This window comes from Ovis aries, chromosome 12 (assembly GCF_016772045.2).
Source record: "Ovis aries strain OAR_USU_Benz2616 breed Rambouillet chromosome 12, ARS-UI_Ramb_v3.0, whole genome shotgun sequence".
Classification (NCBI taxonomy): Eukaryota; Metazoa; Chordata; class Mammalia; order Artiodactyla; family Bovidae; genus Ovis; species Ovis aries.
In genome coordinates this window covers 22,816,418-22,834,955 of record NC_056065.1, presented here as the reverse complement: position 1 = coordinate 22,834,955, position 18,538 = coordinate 22,816,418, and the positions used below count along the sequence as shown (strand labels likewise).

The following is an 18,538-nucleotide window of genomic DNA, read 5'->3' as shown; positions in this document are numbered from 1 at the left end:
ATTTATGGAAAACATAATCCCTAAAAGTTGCTTTAAAATAATCCAATGGGTAGGAAGTAGACAATGAGTAGGGATGTAGGTAAAAATAAAATTGGCCAAAAGTTGATTATTATTGAAGTTGGGTGATGGAAACACGGCAGTATATTATTTTCTCTATTTCTGCAAAGAGTAACTAAAATTTTTCCATAAAGAAGTTAAGAAAACAAACTTTTAGCATATTGTATCAGTATCAGACTCAGATGTTCTGCAACAAAAATCTGTGCAGAGCTGAAAGTCACAAACTACATTTACAGGTAAGAAAAACAGGCTTTATAGAGATACGTAAAAAAACAGAACAAAACAAAGAAACAGTCCATAGCACAGCTCCCCAGTCTACATGAATGTATAAAGTATAAACTGCCTCCAGGCTTTGGCAAGGGCCCCAAATTGCTAGGCCAACAAATGAACCAACTAATAATAGTAATGCTATATGCAAGCTGTAAAGCAAAATATCTGTATACTCAGCATGGTCAACAAATATGTATTTGAAAAACAAAAGCAAAATATGTTATTTGAGCTCTTTCATTTAATAGAATCAAGTTATTCATGAGATACATACACACACACACAGATACATCCATGTATTGAAGAAAGACCTCAAATATACATTAATATTTAAAATGCCAGCTATAAAGTATTTGTTAGCTCAAAGAAATAGCTTTTCAAATGAATTGTGATTTCAATTTTAAGGAAGCAAAGGGTTTTAAAAGAATTTTGGTGAATGCCTATTACGTTCCAGACACTATTCTGGGAACTCTTATTCACTTATCTCATGAGGTAGGCGTTATTATCACCTTTATACAGATGAGAAAAGTGAGGTTCTGAGAGTTTAAACAATTTGCTGAACTCAAGTCCTAATTCTATGCTACTTTCACTACATGGGCAGGAAATCAGAGCAAACTAATTAACCTCTTTAAGCATGAGTTTCCACATATGTGTCATGAAGGAACGGAGAAATCCAAGGTCCTTCCAGATCTAAAATTCTACAATTTTATGAAACCAATTAATAATAGCCTTAATTCCATCTACCCTCAAAACCCTACCCTAACCTCACAGATACACCTTTCATCCTGAGGGAATGGTAAACCCAGCCCTTATAGCAGGATGCCCTTTATACCTTAGCTGTAGTCTTAATATCCGTGATATTTACAAACCACTGCTTGCTGGCACGAATAACTACTGGTTTCTTAGTTCTCCAGTCATAGGGATAGCTGTGCACCAATTCTTCTTCTTTCAACAAATTCTTTGCAGCCTGAAGCATCATTATAACTTAAAAAACAAAAAACAATTTACATTAGACACAATGAAAAAGAACTATGAAAACCCTAATAACTCTAAACCTCCAGGGAGTACGAAATCTGAGCCAACAGGTGACAGTAACAGTCACTGTCTACCAGGGAGCAAAGGCATAAGCTGGGAATCTCCAGACAAAAAAAGCAGAAACTGTAAAACCTTCATCAGACACCAAAGTATGCCATTCCCAGGGGCTCTTCTCAAAGACGAGAGAACACACCTAGAACTCTACATCTCAAATCCAGAGTCACAGTCTCTCATACTATGAATCTTAAAATGGTCTCCAGGTAATCCAAAGAAACCAGGTTTACTGGCTTGAATTTTGCCCCCTAAGTCCTTGCCCCTACGACCTGTGACTGTGACCTTGTTTGGAAATAGGGCCTTTGTAGATGCAGTCTGCAACTAAGATGGGGTCACACTGGACCTCCCTGATAGCTCAGTGGGTAAAGAATCTGCCTGTGATACAGGAGACACAGGAGATGTGAGTTCAATCCCTGGGTCAGGAAGATCCCCTGGAGAAGGAAACGGCAACCCACTCCAGCATTCTTGCCTGGAAAACCCCATGGACAGAAGAGCCTGGCGAGCTACAGTCCATGGGGTCACAAAGAGTCTGACACGGCTAAGTGACTAAACCACCCACACTGGATTAGAGTGGGCCCTAATTCCAACGCCTGTCCTTGAAAGAAGAAGAAAGAATACACAGAGAAGAGACACACAGAGCAAGTGACAGGGGACAGTGGAGGCAGATTGGAGTGATACAGCTGTAAACCAAGGAAAGCCCAGGATTACCGGAGCCAACAGAAGCTAGGCAGAGGCAAAGAAGGACTTTTTCACAGAGCTTTCAGAGGGAGCAGAGCCTGGCTGACACCTTGACTTCAGACTTCTAGCCTCCAGAACTGCGAGAGAGTAAGTTTCTCTTGTTCTAGCCACCAAATTTATAGTAGTTTGTGACAAGAGCCTAGGAGAATTAATATACCAGATCCAATTGGCCTTAGTCGTGGTGCGGGCAAAGAAAGGTGTTCATAGTGTAGGTCAGTGATATAAGAGTTACAAGAGGAGTGAGAGTGTTTGATTCAGTCAACATCTAGCCCAAAGGTTGACTTCATCCTTCCACAAAACTAATACTTCTGATGACTATCTCTACTGTTCTAAAACAACACCACTCCCTGCTGACTGCCCTGATTTGGTTAAACAAGTAGGACAATTCAAAGTGAAAGATGAAAAAGTGCCAAATTCCATTTTAAAACATGGCAAAATAAAATATAATTTCAGCTTTTTGCTTCTGTTCAAAGTGCAAGATGAGAGAACTGTTAGCAAAGATTAATGCTGGTTGCTTCTCAGAAAATGCGTATTTACAATACCAACATAAAAAAAAAAGAAAAAAAAAATACAATATTAACATATACAGGACTCACCTGCATCTGTTCCCTCTTTAAGAACAGCTTTGTTTTGAAGTTCAGGACCCGCAGCATCTGTGAAAACTCCATCTTCATTCACCAAACAATCCTACAAAGAGTCGTTCTGAACAATTAAAATAAAGCATCAAGACTTTCTATCTTATGACAATATCTGGCAAAACAATATATAATGTATAAAACATCTCATTATAGTCTAGTCTTTCACTGTACTGAAAATTTAGGTACCACTTCTTAGTCAATCAGAATTTGTGAATTTAAACACTTAAATCACCAAAAAGGCAAACTGTATTACTAAAGCACATACCTAAAATTTAATAATAAAAAGTAACAAGATATACTAAAAACTTCTGTTAACTTACAGATCTGTGGCAGTGTATATACACTGTGATGACTTTGAAACTTGTCCTTAACTAAATGGAAAAACTTGCTAAGTAACTCATGTGTAAAATAAATTTTGAGAGGATGGTTTAGTCTGAAAAAAATGGCTCTTTTGAACTATCTAGTATCCCAGGTGGCTCGGTGGTAAAGCATCCACCTGCAAATGCAAGAGACACAGGAGATGCGGGTTTGATCCCTGGGTCAGGGAAGATCCCCTGGAGCAGGAAATGGCAACCCACTCCAGTATTCTTGCCTTCGAAATCCCATGGACAGAGGAGCCTGGGGTGCTACAGTCCCCAGGGTTGCAAAGAGTTGAACATGACTGAGCGACTTAAGCACGCATGCACATAAGCAAAACCCACTTGCCATTTTTCAGTGCTTGAAAGTAATCTGTCTACGTGACTTAATACTTGGGAAAAAAAAATGCCCCCATTTACTATGTATTCTTCGATTTCAACTCTGTGCCAATTCTGTGCTGATTCTAAGAAATGATTCTTAATTAGTATGAGCTAACGAGGTTTATTGCACAAAAGCATTTCACAACTTAACTATGAAGACAAAAATTATCACTTATTATCAAAAAGTAAAGATGTTAGGGTTTATCACTTCAATTCTACACAAGCAATGATTAAAAAGGAAAAAAGCGGAGCAGTACCGTGGACAAGTTGTGCTGAGAAGCTACACTGTAATCTTCCATGCCATGAGCCGGGGCTGTGTGAACCAGCCCTGTCCCTTTGGTCATGGTCACATGATTGGCAGGCAAAAGAGGAGACTCCCTCTCGGAAATTAAAGGATGAGCACAAGTACCATTTCCCAAGTCCACACCTGTGGGGAAAGAAAACCACAACCGAGAGTTATTTTATATGGCAATTCTTCCACCTCTTGAAGGAAAGCTACAGACATCAGGCTGAGAACAGCAAAATCTGAGACAAGGCTGGGCTCGAATTCTGGCTTTCCCTTTTACTTCTTCTGTGACTTTCAGGAATCTAAAAATGTAAGTGATTACAGTTTGTATCTCACAGGTCTGCTGTGAGGATACACTGGTTGATGCATGTTAAGCATTTTGGGTAACATATCACAATACTTGCTGCACTGTAAATGCTTTATTGGTAATTATTAAAATTAAATAGATAATCAAATGAACCTGAGAACATTTCTCTAATTTATGTACAGTTATGTGCCTTTTAGAACAGAGGACAAAAAAATTTTCAATCAATGGGTCAACGACCAGCAGGTCCTAATACTATCTCTGTGGGAACTCATTGTGGCTTTTCATGTTACCCTGAAAAGGTAAGATCTGATAAATAATACCTGACAGTTACTGGGTACCCACTGGATACTGGACTCAACATAAACTCTTACCTCACCTCATAATAGTTCAAAACAGCCAACATTATCTCCAATTTACAAATCAGAAAACAAGAAAACACAGGCACTTTATCTGAGGTAATATGGCTAACAAATGACTGAATTCAAGTTCCAAGGCAAGTCTGACTCTAATATTCTATATAACTCCAGCTCCCTTTAATAATACACCATAGCCATCATCTCTGAAGTTTTCTGTCACTGTTGTTATCATGTAATCACTAAGTCATGTCTGGCTCTTTATAAACCCATGGACTATAGCCTTCCAGGCTCCTCTGTCCACAGGATTTCCCAGGCAAGAATACTGGAGTGGTTGCCACTTCCTCCTCCAGGGGACCTTCCTGATCCAGGGATCAAACCTGCATCTCCTGCACTGCAGGCGGATTCTTTATTACTGAGGCACCAGGGACGGAGAAGGCATGGCACCCCACTCCAGTACTCTTGCCTGGAAAATCCCACGGATGGAGGAGCCTGGTGGGCTGCAGTTCACGGGGTGGCTAAGAGTTGGACACGACTGAGCGACTTCACTTTCACTTTTCACTTTCATGCACTGGAGAAGGAAATGGCAACCCACTCCAGCGTTCTTGCCTGGAGAATCCCAGGGATGGGGGAGCCTGGTGGGCTGCCGTCTATGGGGTCGCACAGAACCGGACATGACTGAAGTAACTTAGCAGCAGCAGCAGCAGAAGCACCAGGGAAGCCCTCTACACCATTACTGTTTCCCAACTTTACTGCCTCTTGAGTTGAGCTCCACAAACTAATCTTTCTTTCACACACTCTAAAAACAGTTTCAAGCTTTAAAATGATTCACTGGTTCTACCCATCCACTTACCCAACATACTAAATAGGTCTGTTTATTCTATCTAGTCTTTAGCACTAATAACTGAAGAATGGTTAACGGCCCCCTTATGCCTCAGATATTCCCCACAAATCATTCTTCATCTTTCCAAGCTAAATGATATTTAACCTAAAAAAAACCTGCCTTTATAAATTTCTCCACTTCTATGATCCTTTTTTCTAGCCACAGAGCAATAAAAACTGCACCGCCTAGTCATACCACCGGAACACAAGTCTTTTAACTTTGGACATTTCATAGAAAAGACAGCTCTTTTGCTGATTTCATTTTGCTTAAAACAGCACTATGGTAACAGGTGTGAGAAAAACTGACATTTCCTTATAAAATCCTGACAAAATTCCCTTTTCTGAAGAAAATCACAAGCCTTTCTTGCTGTCTCACTTGGATGACTTGGCATTTATAACCAGGAAATACCTGAATTACTAGGAAAATTACTTTAGGATGCATTCTTTTCCATGCAAATTTTAATGCTGTTAAAAGAGACAATGGTCAGCACTGATTTTTACAGAAATCAACTCTTTAGTTTGTGTTTTGATTTCTTTTCTCGAAATCAGATTGACAAGTAACACCAGTCTCTACAAACTTGTGCTGTACTCTTTACACATTTTTAGTATGGAAACCACAGCTTTGGAGCAAAGTAAATTTCATCTATGAACTTTCCTTTAACCCCAATACTTAGTGCTTATAATACTTAATACTCTTCCTCACCTCCCAACAAAGATCCCCAGATAATTAGTAAGAAGCAATTTACATTTCTTTCTGGAAAGAAAATCTATCCCAAAGAAAATGTTCCATTTTAGCTGTTCAACATTCCTACTACTTTAGTAAATAGAAAGCCACCTATTCCTAGATTATTCAGCCAGAAATGAAAAGTATACAAATTGCTCTGAAACATGGTGGCTCAAAATGGCAATCCATCAACTCTCCACAAAGTGATAATTTGAAACAGTTAAGCAGTCTAGAAAAAGGATCTTTAAATTTAACCTTATACTTTCACAAACCTTTTGAGCATGCCATTCAACTTCTGTAACAATATCTAAAATGTCAATGAAGTCTGTTACTATCTTCTGCACTTAAAAAAGAGGTGGGCTGTGATTAATAATACTATATTGTATATTTTAAAGCTACTTAGAGAACAGAGCCTCTTAAAAAGCCTCTTGATGAAAGTGAAAGAGGAGAGTGAAAAAGGTGGCTTAAAACTCAACATTCAGAAAACTAAGATCATGGCACCTGGTCCCATCACTTCATGGCAAACAGATGGAGAAAAATGGAAACAGTGACGGACTTTATTTTGGGGGGCTCCAAAATCACTGCAGGTGGTGACTGCAGCCGTGAAATTAAAAGGTGCTTGCTCCTTGGAAGAAAAGTTATGACCAACCTAGACAACATATTAAAAAGCAAGAAATTACTTTGCTAACAAGGCCCAGCTAGTCAAAGCTATAGTTTTTCCAGTAGCCATGTATGGATACGAGAGAAGGACTATAAAGAAAACTGAACACCAAAGAATTGATGCTTTTGAACTGTGGTGTTGGAGAAGACTCTTGAGAGTCCCTTGGACTGCAAGGAGATCCAACCAGTCCATCCTAAAGGACATCAGTCCTGAATATTCATTGGAAGGGCTGATGCTGAAGCTGAAACTCCAATACTTAGGCCACCTGATGTGAAGAACTGATTCATTTGAAAAGACCCTGATGCTGGGAAAGATTAAAGGCAGGAGAAGGGGACGACAGAGGATGAGATGTTGGATGGCATCACCAACTCAATGGACATGAGTTTGAGTAAGCTCTGGGAGTTAGTGATGGACAGGGAAGCCTGGCATGCTGTAGTCCATGGGGTCGCAAAGAGTCACGACTGAGTGACTGAACTGAAGAGAAGAGACCTTAAAAGTTCTCATCACAAGGAAAAAAACTTTGTAACTGTGTGATGATGATGTTAACTAGATTTATTATGATGATCATCTCACAATGCATATAAATATTAAATCATTATACCAAACGCCTAAAACTAATACAATGCTATATATCAATTTTTTTAAAAAAAGAGGTGAGTGAAGGGTATGGACTAAAGAATATATCAGATCCTCTAACTTACCTCTAACTTACCGAATGCAGTAAGATACAAATGGTATTAAATACTAAACATTCTGCAGCTTCAGCTTCTTTTATGCCTTTGACATTAAAAACTTATCGATTTTTGTTTAGATTGTTTAAACCTCTAACTGGCTTATATCTGAACTGATACATTTTGAGGTCTTCTCTATTTAGCTGGACAATCTTTCCATTTTTGAGTATCTCTAACTTGTGATCTTTTTTCTTTCATAAGAAACTCAAAGATATACCTAAAGATCAAAGGTAATTTTAAACTTCCCTAGGTTTCCACAGTTTTATTTCAAAATCAGCCACTACTTTCGGAGTCCCAAATCATAGCTTACTAAGGATTCTTTTGATAGAAATGCTATCTTGGAAATAACTTTTAGAATTTATTCAATTTCCTTATTAAAATCATATACCCCAAAATAAAAAGATTTATTTCCTTCCTTGCTCTTTCGATCAAATCAGATAAAAATAATTTTCAGTAATTTACTTTTGAATAAAAATTTAAAGGAAAATTTGTACATTTTATACTGCATAGAGGACATTTTTCTAATTTTCCACTGGATATTTGTCAAAAATATTTTTTTCAACTATTGTGACTTTGTCAAGGTTCATATTTTCTATGCTCCTATCATGTTTAATGTATATTCTCCTTCAGTTTGATCAATATAAAATACATTCTAGAAAGGAAGAAGCCATATTCGTTTTATTTACAACGAGCAATGTTCAGCAAGGTACTGAACTCAGATCAACCCAGTATTTTGACGACTTTGACTGTCAGAATATCTGCAAATCCTCACCTGAAAATGTTGAAATAACTTCAAATGTTGTTCCCAAAGTAGAAGCAACAGATGTTACTTTATCTGCACCGAGAATGTACAAGTCTCCGGATGAGGAACACTTCACAACAGCATACCTAAAATAAAATTGAGAAGTAAGCTACTAACAATGAAAAAGGAAAAACCAGAGATAACATTTTAAACGTTCTATATCACTTTAGAAAAACTAACTTTAAGATAAAAAAAGTACTATTTTCAAAGGACTTCATTCCTTACATTTCTGTTTTCTTTTCCAAAGAAGCTGGAAAATAAGGTCTTAAGTAGAATTCTCTAAAGCTTAATAAAATCTATATGAACATAAAAACTAAGTGATAAGTCACTAATTTTAAGAGGATAATGAGGATGCAATAAGATCAAAATAATGCTAAAAAATGGAACTGATCCTATTTCTGGATAAAACAAAAATTGCTGCAATATACCTACTTTGATTCCGGCATGTAACAAACAGCTTGATTGGCTGGAATTGTCCAAGGCTGTGTGGTCCACACTAAAAAACTAACAGGAGATGAACCATCTGTGAAAACAAAATTTCAAATATGCTAGCAAACCAAATGTTTTAATTCCTTAAATTTAATAAACTTAAACAACGGATCGGAGAAGGCAATGGCAACCATGGGGTCACGAAGAGTCGGAGACGACTGAGCAACTTCACTTTCACTTCTCACTTTCATGCATTGGAGAAGGAACTGGCACCCCACTCCAGTGTTCTTGCCTGGAGAATCCCAGGGACGGGGGAGCCTGGTGGGCTGCCATCCATGGGGTCGTACAGTCGGACACGACTGAAGCGACTTAGTAGTAGTAATAGTAGTAGTAAACAACGGATAAATCTTACCTAGAAGAGATGCCAACTTAGGAGAAGGTTTCAGGAGAGGGAATTTTACATATACTGAGCGACTGACGTGCTCTGGATTATATTCAAGTTCTGCTTCAGCCAATGCAGTCCTAAGGTTTAAAAACATTAAACATAAACATTTGGAAGTCCCACAAAATTCTCCACTTTAGCTACCCAAAACACATAAATACCTTGATGAAGGAGACCAAAACACAGGTTTGTAAGATCGATAAATCAAGCCCTATAAAAGACAAATATATATGAAAACTGGAATTCTGTAACATGTAATTCAACGTACTCAAAGGAAAAAAAAAAACTTTATTACCTTATCATACATTTGGTAGAAAATTCTCAACTGCCTAGCCTCGTATCTTCCATCAAAAGTATAGTAGCAATTATTCCAATCTGCCATTATTCCCCATCGAATAAATGCCAATTTCTGTTTCTCAATTGCTGCTTTGGCGAATGATCTAGCTAAAATCAGTAAACAAAAAGCATTTTGAAAATGAGTTAAAATTCTTGAACACGGTTTAGCATGTATCTCTCTAAATGCAAATATCACACACAATTTGAAAATGAGTTAAAATTCTTGAACACAGCTTAGCATGCACCTCTCTAAATGCAGGTATTATACCAAATTTAGACTATAAAAATGTTTAAAAGTAAAGTTATCCTAAAGGTCAAAGTATTCAGCAGATACCTACAACAAATTCTAAAGTTAACTAAAATTTCAAAAGTTAAAATTTTGTTACCTTCTCTTCCATTATTCAGAGATCATAAAATGATCTTACATTTAAAAAAAACAGACTGGAAAAGCTACTCTTACTTGATAATTTAAGAAAAGGTCAGAGAATAATTATTTCACTATATACACACACACACACACAAAATTAATTAGTGTAACCAATCATACTGTTCCACAAGGAAGTATGAGATCTTCAAAATCATATCCAATTATACAATAATTTAACAGATAAGAACAGACGAGTCCTCTTTGACTCATTCTACTGAAGGAAAGGACCGAAAAAGAGACTTCTAAAAAAATTTTAATTTAAAATTTACTTTTGGTTTAGGACCTAAAATAGGTCAACAGGTTCTAGCCAAGAAAGTAAATAAAAACCATAACCAAAATAATAATTTCAACAAAACGTGAGGACCAAAGAATTGAAACATGTACTTGGACGTTGCTCACAAAACTTTCCTTCATTTGTGAACATAAGTTCTCACAAAAGTAAATTACACAAAATCTGAATTTTCTGTGACACAGTCGTTTCCAACTGATCTCATTATAAGCGAAAAAATAATAGCAAAAAACAAAAAAGCAACAGGTATCTTTGATAAAGTCCTGACTTTCCCAAGGAACTATGGTTTACAAATAACATTTTAAAACAGAAATAGAGATTACTTACCTTTCTCTCTAATTTCCATAGCTGAAAGATTCTGAGCTTTTCCACCAAGTTCTGATAATACTTTCATTTCAATGGGTAACCCGTGACAATCCCAGCCTGGCACAAAATGTATTTTGGAACCTCTCATCATATGGTATCGATTGGCTATGTCTTTCAAAATCTGCAAAGATGAAATGATAATCATCATTCATACGAAAAGCATGTGGCCTACAACTTATGTTCTCTTAGTATCACTTTAAAACACTAATAAAATCCAACTCTAAAGGATTTATACAGGATTACCTATTAAACCTACCAACTTATGTTCTACAGAAATACAAGCATAACAAGTATCTGATTTTTAAAATGTCATTAACTCCCCCAGGAAGAAATCAAATTACAAAAGATTTCAAAGCAAAAAACATTATATCCAAGATTACTAATTTTTTTTTAAGTTGGAGAATGCAAATAAGCAATCCACACTACCATTTTAAGAAATAATCTGAACTTCCTAAAAATCTGAGTAAAAAATTACATTTTGCTTTACTCTCATGGAGAAAAATTATTTATGTAAATAATCCAATATTATATATAATATTATGTATATTTAGCTTATAAATATTAAAGAATCATGGCAGAATTTATAATGCCCTTAGAGTATGAAATATTATGCTTACCTCTGTTACTACTAAAACCCTAAATAAAACAGTAGATCTCTTAGTAAAGTTCTGTAACTGTTTCCTAGCTCATCTTAAGATACTAGTGGGCAGCAAATTAAAAAATATATATATACCCACTAAAAAATGGAGGCTCAAAGCCAAAGGACAGATCTGGCTCCAGGCTCAATTCCTTCTTCCCAAAATTAAATAATGCAATAGTCCAGAAAAATATATCTTCCCTTCCATGTCTCTCAAAAGTAGAAAAGATAATACACATTCCTCTCACACCTTCTATGTAAAACTCCTTCAGACTTCTTACCAAAGGGCAGGGGGCCTTGCGATCTGGAGGTAGTCGTGCAACAAAAACATTCATCTACTGATACATACTTAAGATTTGTACACTCTATGTTATGTATATTACACCAATCAATATAAATAACATCCTTCCTATTTATCCCTATTTGATGTTGTTTTATTTATTTATCTGTCCCTTCCTGGAAAATATAAACTCTTTGAAATCAGAGATCCCATCTGTCTTCATCTGTAAACTCCCAGCATTTAGAACGGTGACTGCCACTATTCATAGCTCAGTCGGTAAAGAATCCGCCTGCAATGTAGGAGACCTGGGTTCGATTCCTGGGTCAGGAAGATCCCCTGGAGAAGGAAGTGGCAACCCACTCCAGTATTCTTGCCTGGAGAATCTCATGGACAGAAGAGTCTGGCGGGCTACAGTCTACAGGGTCACAAGAATCGAACACGACTGAGCGACTAAGCATACACACCCTATTCTACAAGTACTTACCTGAATAAAGGAAAGCAGGCACATATGCTCCAGACTGTGATGTCTTATACAGTGCTTACTAGCCACCAGCAGTAATAAGCATCAAAACTGGCTAGTCCAAACTGAGATATAAATATACAATATATACCACTGAGTGAAAAAAGTTAATCCCCCAAAACTGTTGATTACATTTATACAGAATTCTTAAAATGACAAAAATACAGATGTAGAGAACAGTTAAGGAGATGCTGGGAAAAGAGGGAAATAAATATAGCTATGAAAGAGCAGCATGAGGGATTCTTGATGGAAATGTTTGGTATCTTGAATGTATCAATGTAACATTCTGGTTATGATACAGTACTGCAGTTTTGCAGGATTTTACCACTGGGAAAATTGGGTAAAATGTATATGAATCCTCTCTATTTTTTTCTTAACGAATGCACCTGAATCTATAATTACTTCAAATATAAACTCTAACTAAAATTTGAAAGAAATTGCTTTGAAATAGTGTATACTTAAAAAAAAAAAAGCACTTCAGTTCTGTCCATGAAAAGAAATAAATGCTTTTTTCACCATCTGATGTAATATGCCTAATAATTTGAAAATGACCTATCAAGCAGCATGATTTGGCCTCTGTGGAAGCAAGCAGACTTCACACCAAGGAATGTGCAATATGTGTAACATCTCAAAAGTTTTAGACGTTTTCAATACAATTAAATGGTCTAATACAATGAAAGAAAGTAAATGTAAAAGAAAGTGATGGTTGTTCAGTCATGTCTGACTCTCAGGGACCCCGTGGACTGTAGCCCACCAGGCTCCTCTGTCCATGGGGATTCTCCAGGCAAGAATACTGGAGTGGGTTGCCATGCCCTCCTCCAGGGGATCCTCCCAACCCAGGGATCGAACCCAGGTCTCCTGCATTGCAGGCAGACTTTTTACTCTCTGAGCCGCCATGGAAGGTCTAATACAATATGTAATACATATTATAATAGAATTCTGCTCTAAGAGCAATACTGACTTGTTCAGTAACCAGATTTCTGGTGGTGAAAATACAGACAGATGTCCAAGGTCATGCCCTCTCCAAACTTTCCATTAAAGTAGACATAAAAATAAAGGGCTGAAAAAAATAGTAAATAAATTGTGGTACACTCTCTAAATGGAATGCTTCTCTACAATTATTAACAACTAAAACGGAATCAACTATTGACATCATAACAGCATGTATGAATATCAAACACTGCACAAGTAAAAGAAGCCAGACATAGAAGAATTTGTTATGATTCAACCTCTCTGAAATTTTGCAATTGGCAAAAAAAATTTTAGCAATAGAAACCAAAATAGTGATGAGGGCAGGAAGCCTTCATTCTGGAAGGCCAGCATCACCCTGATACCAAAACCTCAGTTTATCCTCCTCAAACACACCAAGAAAATTCACCTCAAGTCTTTGTATGTGGCACTGTGTGTGTGTGTATGCTCAGTACACACACAAATGGAGTGTGTTGTCATTTCTTACTCCAGGGGATCTTCCCAACCCAGGGGTCTAACCTGTGTCTGCTGTGTCTCCTGAATTGGCAGGCAGATTTCTTACCACTTGAACCACATGGGAAGCACTTAGCTATTGCTGTTGTTTAGTCATGAAGTTGTGTCTGACTCTTTGCAACCCCACAGACTGAAGCATGCCAGGCTTCCTTGTCTTTCACTATCTCATGGAGTCTGCTCAATCTGAGTTAGTGATGCCATCCAACCATCTCATCTGTTGCCCCTTCTCTTCCTACCCTTAATCTTTCCCAGCATCAGTGTCTTTTCCAATGAGTCGGCTTGTCACACCATGGCCAAAGTATTGAAGTTTCAGCTTCAGCACCTGTCCTTCAATTAATATTCAGCATTGATTTCCTTTAGGATTAAATGGTTTGATCTCCTTGCTGTCCAAGGGTCTCTCAAGAGTTTTCTCCAGCAACACAGTTCTAAAGCATTAATTCTTCGGTGCTCACATCTGCACACGACTACTGGAAAAACTATACCTTTGACTATATGGGCCTTTGTCAGCAAATTGATGTCTCTGATTTTTAATATGCTGTCTATGCTGATCACAGCTTTTCTTCCAAGGAGCAAGCATCTTTTGATTTCATGGCTGCAGTCACCATCCACAGTGATTCTGGAGCCCAAGATAATAAAGTCTGCCACTATTTCCATTTTTTCCCCTTCTATTTGCCATGAAGTGATGGGACCTGATGCCACGATCTTAGTTTTTTTGAACGCTGAGTTTTAAGCCAGCTTTTTCACTCTCCTCTTTCACTTAGCTATACTTACCCCAAATACTCCACAGCTTACCCCCCCTGCTTCCTTGAGGACCTTACAGGAATGTCATCTTTTCAGTGAAGGGGGCATCCCAGATCAATTTAATAAAACTGCACTTTGCCCAACTGACCTGCCCTATTAGTTTTCCATTTCTTTTATTTCTTCTAAAGCACTTATTACTATCTTTTAGTCAATTTGGGTTGAGAAGAATTTCTATGTGTGTGTATATGTCTGTCTGTATGTGTGTGTGTAATTGTGTGTGTGGTATGGGGGGTGGTTCCCACACATACAACCAAGCAATTCTTGGACATCAGCAGAGTGTCTGAGAATTAGCATAAATGGGGTGGCATAAATAGGAGAAATGTCTTTCTCACTATTCTACAGGTTGTGGAGTCCAAGATCAAGGGGCTGGCAAATTCAGTATCTGGTAAGGGCCGCTTTCTGGTTCACACACCCCCATTTTCCCCACTGTAACCTCACATAGCATAAGGGGACAAGGGAGCTCTCTGACCTAATCATCCCTCAAAGGCCCCATCTCCACACACCATTAGAGATTAGGTTTCAACATATGATTTGCAGGGGGAGGGAGACAAATATTCAGTCTCTAGCAACTATCAACCATATTAAACATTTTACTTATCCTTCTGTGCTTTCCTCCTGTTTAGATCACAAGCTCCATGAAGACAGGACTTATCCTTATTTTGTTCACTGCTATCCCCAGAGTCTAGACAATATCTGGCACATAACAGATACTCATTAATTATTTATTGAATAATATGATACTTATTAACATAAAATAAGTTCAAAGCAAATACCAGTGATGTTATTTTTCACACAGTACTAAAACTGTTCATTGCTGCTTTCTAGTAAGACATTTTAGTTTATGTCAATGCAAATTTATGTAACTGCCATAACCTTGGAATATACTCTTTTCCAAAGTGTATTTAAATAAAGATTTTCCCTCACATCTTATAACCAAAATTATAAATTACCTTATTTAAAGCATGTCCAACATGAGGGTCACCATTTGCATAAGGAGGTCCATCATGAAGACAAAATTCAGTCTTCGCTTTTCTTTCTCTTTGCCATGAATAAAGTTCTGAAAATCCACATTTCTGTTTAAAAAGAACAATAATGTCTACACATCACATAAACACATACACTTTAATCTTGCCATAAATAACACTCAGCACCAGTTTATTTCCTATCACATTCCAATATATTCAACTCTAAAACACAAGGTGAGTTTTCTAAAATGCACATCTTCCAATTAAAAAATAAGTTTGTTGCTGCTGCTACTGCTAAGTCAAGAACATTTTATTAAAAAAAAAAACTTCACTCCTTCTAATAACATAAAAAATAAATAAAATACACATCTGAGTACCTATCTCTTAAAACTTTCCAACAGTTACCCCTGCAGACTTCAGTTTAAAGTCTAAGCTCTTCATGAAGGTGTACAGGACCCTACAGAGGTTTGTGCTTAGTCTCTCAGTCATGTCGGACTCTTTGCATAGGGTGTAGCCTGCCAGGCTCCTCTGTCCATGGGACTGTCTAGCCAAGAATCAGTGGGTTGCCATGCCCTCCTCCAGGGGATCTTCCCAATCCAGGGATTGAACGTGTGTCTCCTGCACTGGCAAGAAATTCTTCACCTCTGCTCCACCTGGGAAGCCCTACAAAGGTTTAGTATCACACAAACTCCATCCCCCTCCACTCCATGTTGAAGAACTCATAGATCCCCCACCACAAACACACACACACACACACACACACACACACACACACACACACACACACACTTTCTCTCATATCTTATTCCTGCTATGCTCTGGCCTCAACACTTGCTACTCTCAGTCTGGAAAAACACTGATTGCAATCCCACTCCCCTTCCCTCATCTTCTGTGTGACGCTGGCCAAGTCACTTTGCCTTTGTAGGCCTATTCTCTCCTTTGAAAAAAAAAAAAAGTTAATAATATTCAACCCACCAAGCTGGTGTGAAGATTATACAAGAAAATATCTGAAAGTGTCACAATTCCGGAAATACAGAAGGTACTGGATGGAACACTTAAAAAACTAGATGGCCAAAAAGGGCTTGTGAGTCTAGAACTCTGAGAGCTGGCATAAGAATATTTAAGCTAAGCATATTTACTTAACTAATATATCCAAAATATCACGGAGTTTTAAAGACCCTAGAATTACACAAACTAACAAGTGAATTTCTGGCCTTATAAAGTTCAGTTTAATACAGGAGACAGAAGCACAGGTGAGGAAGAGGACTCAGATGAAGTAACCATGGCTGCCTGACCCTTCAAACAAGCCACCTTCCAACTAAGGCCCTACTGATACCACAAAAGTGAGCTTCATCTTCTTCTCATGATCGCATCTTTATTTATATGTGTACATGTTAATTTACTGTAAACAAAATCACTGGAAAAGAGCCCAAATTCGACTAGTTTTTTATAAGCTATAACTGGCATTTATATTCCATCCATGCTATCTGAACATAGCTGTTTCACCGTTGGACTTCCCTGGTGGCTCAGACGGTAAGTGGCTCTGCCAACAACGCGGGAGACCCGGGTTAGCATTCAGATCTGGAACCCGCCATCTCTAGTGGACTTGTCTAGAGGTTTCTGCACCTGTTTTCACCCAGTACAACCTGTGGGAAGTGCATGATTCCCACTGGTCTGATCGCAACATCTCTGGCCCAAAAGGGCCTGGAGCCTGCGGCCGGGCCTGCCCTGCCCTGCCCTGCCCGGGATGTGGGTAGCCCAGGCGTGGCTCCAGGGAGGGCCCGTGACCCCTCCCGGGGCCCCGCTCGCGGCCCGCGCGGAGAGCAGGCCCGCCCGTACCTGCTGGATCTCCAGCTCCGTGTCGGGCTGCTGGCGGCCCAGCAGCTTCATGGGGAAGCTGGTCTGCGGCAGCAACACCGTGTCCCGATAGCTGCCATTACTCGAGTTCTGCGGCTGGTTACTGGCTCCGGTGACTGACCGCACCAAAAGGTTCCCGGTTGTCCCTCGCCAGCGCGGTCGACAAGGAAGGCGGGGTGGCACCCACAAATTCCAGGCCGCGGCCACGGCCGCTGCCCCCGGACCGCGGGGGCACAGCCCCCAACGCATGGCGGGCCAGGCCAACCCCTGCGTCCGGGAGGGCGCCGGGGCCTCGCCTCCGGCCGGGCTTTGTGGGAACAGGGAGCCCAGAACACGGAGCCCAGAACACGGAGCCCAGAACACGGGAGCGAGCCTTACGGGAGTGCGCACGCGCGCGGGGCAGGGAAGGGGCGGGGAAGGGGCGGGGAGCGCGGCGCGGGGCGGGGCGGGGAAGGGGCGGGGAGCGCGGCGCGGGCCTGGGAAGACTGGGGACTGATCCGCATTCGGATCTTGGCGGCAGCTTCCCCTGGAGCGGCGCTGACTACGAGGGCGGGAAGAGGTGTGGCCCGCGCCACAAGCTCACGTTTCAATCACGGCGCGTTCCTTTTAAAGTTTATTTTATTTAATCCAGTATAACCAACATTACCACTTCAACATGTAATTAACATAAAATTATAAATGTAATATTTCACATTCTTTTTCTTCATTCCAGGTCTTCGAAAATTGCTATGTAATTTACACGTATAGCGTATCTCCAATCCATTTGGACTGCAATTTTCCAATTCAGTTCAGTAGCTCAGTCACATCAGACTCTGCGGTTCCATGGAAACTGCAGCACGTCAGGCTTCCCTGTCCATCACCAACTCCCAGAAATTGCTCAAACTCATGTCCATCCAGTCGGTGATGCCATCCAACTGTCTCAGCCTCTTGTCATCCCTTCTTCTCCCGCCTTCAATGTTAACAGGGTCTTTTCCAATGAGTCAGTTCTTCGTATCAGGTGGCCAAAGGATTGGAGCTTCAGCTTCAGCATCAGCCCTTCCAATGAATATTCAGGACTGATTTCCTTTAGGGTTGACTGTTTGATCTCCTTGCAGTCCAAGGGACTCTCAAGAGTCTTCTCCAACACCACAGATTGTGGAGGAGCTGGAAGGCTTTAAGCAAATACTGAAAATGTATTTGCTCCACTCATGAAGGTTGGAAGCTAGAACGAGCATAACAAAGGGTTATGAACGTTCACCGAGTGCCCAAGGCTGGGAACGGATGACGGAGGGCCATACTCCCGGCCTTGAGGTGTTCAAAGGCTTCCTTCTGACCCCCTGTTTCTGGGAGCAAGGACTGTTGTTTCATGATAAGACTCCCTTTAGAGTGTCACAAAAGCTATGTTATGTCTTGGACGGTGGGAACTGTATTTTATGCTTGAATGCTTTGATGTTTT

General features: G+C 39.4%; 1 protein-coding gene across 1 annotated transcript in view; it reads right to left on the bottom strand.

Annotated features, from left to right (window-relative positions):
- Window positions 1–17,481, bottom strand: part of IARS2 (isoleucyl-tRNA synthetase 2, mitochondrial) — a 48,210-nt gene extending 30,729 nt beyond the window's left edge. The window contains exons 1-11 of the mRNA XM_027976279.3: window positions 17,086–17,481; window positions 15,232–15,354; window positions 10,523–10,682; window positions 9,439–9,587; window positions 9,305–9,354; window positions 9,114–9,223; window positions 8,705–8,795; window positions 8,243–8,358; window positions 3,784–3,953; window positions 2,748–2,838; window positions 1,157–1,308 (exon numbers count right to left, since the gene is read on the bottom strand). Of these exons, the coding sequence (XP_027832080.1) occupies window positions 1,157–1,308; window positions 2,748–2,838; window positions 3,784–3,953; window positions 8,243–8,358; window positions 8,705–8,795; window positions 9,114–9,223; window positions 9,305–9,354; window positions 9,439–9,587; window positions 10,523–10,682; window positions 15,232–15,354; window positions 17,086–17,352 (1,479 nt within the window). The 5' untranslated portion in view covers window positions 17,353–17,481. The remainder of the gene's footprint in view (window positions 1–1,156; window positions 1,309–2,747; window positions 2,839–3,783; window positions 3,954–8,242; window positions 8,359–8,704; window positions 8,796–9,113; window positions 9,224–9,304; window positions 9,355–9,438; window positions 9,588–10,522; window positions 10,683–15,231; window positions 15,355–17,085) is intronic.
- Between the last annotated feature and the right edge of the window lie 1,057 nt (window positions 17,482–18,538).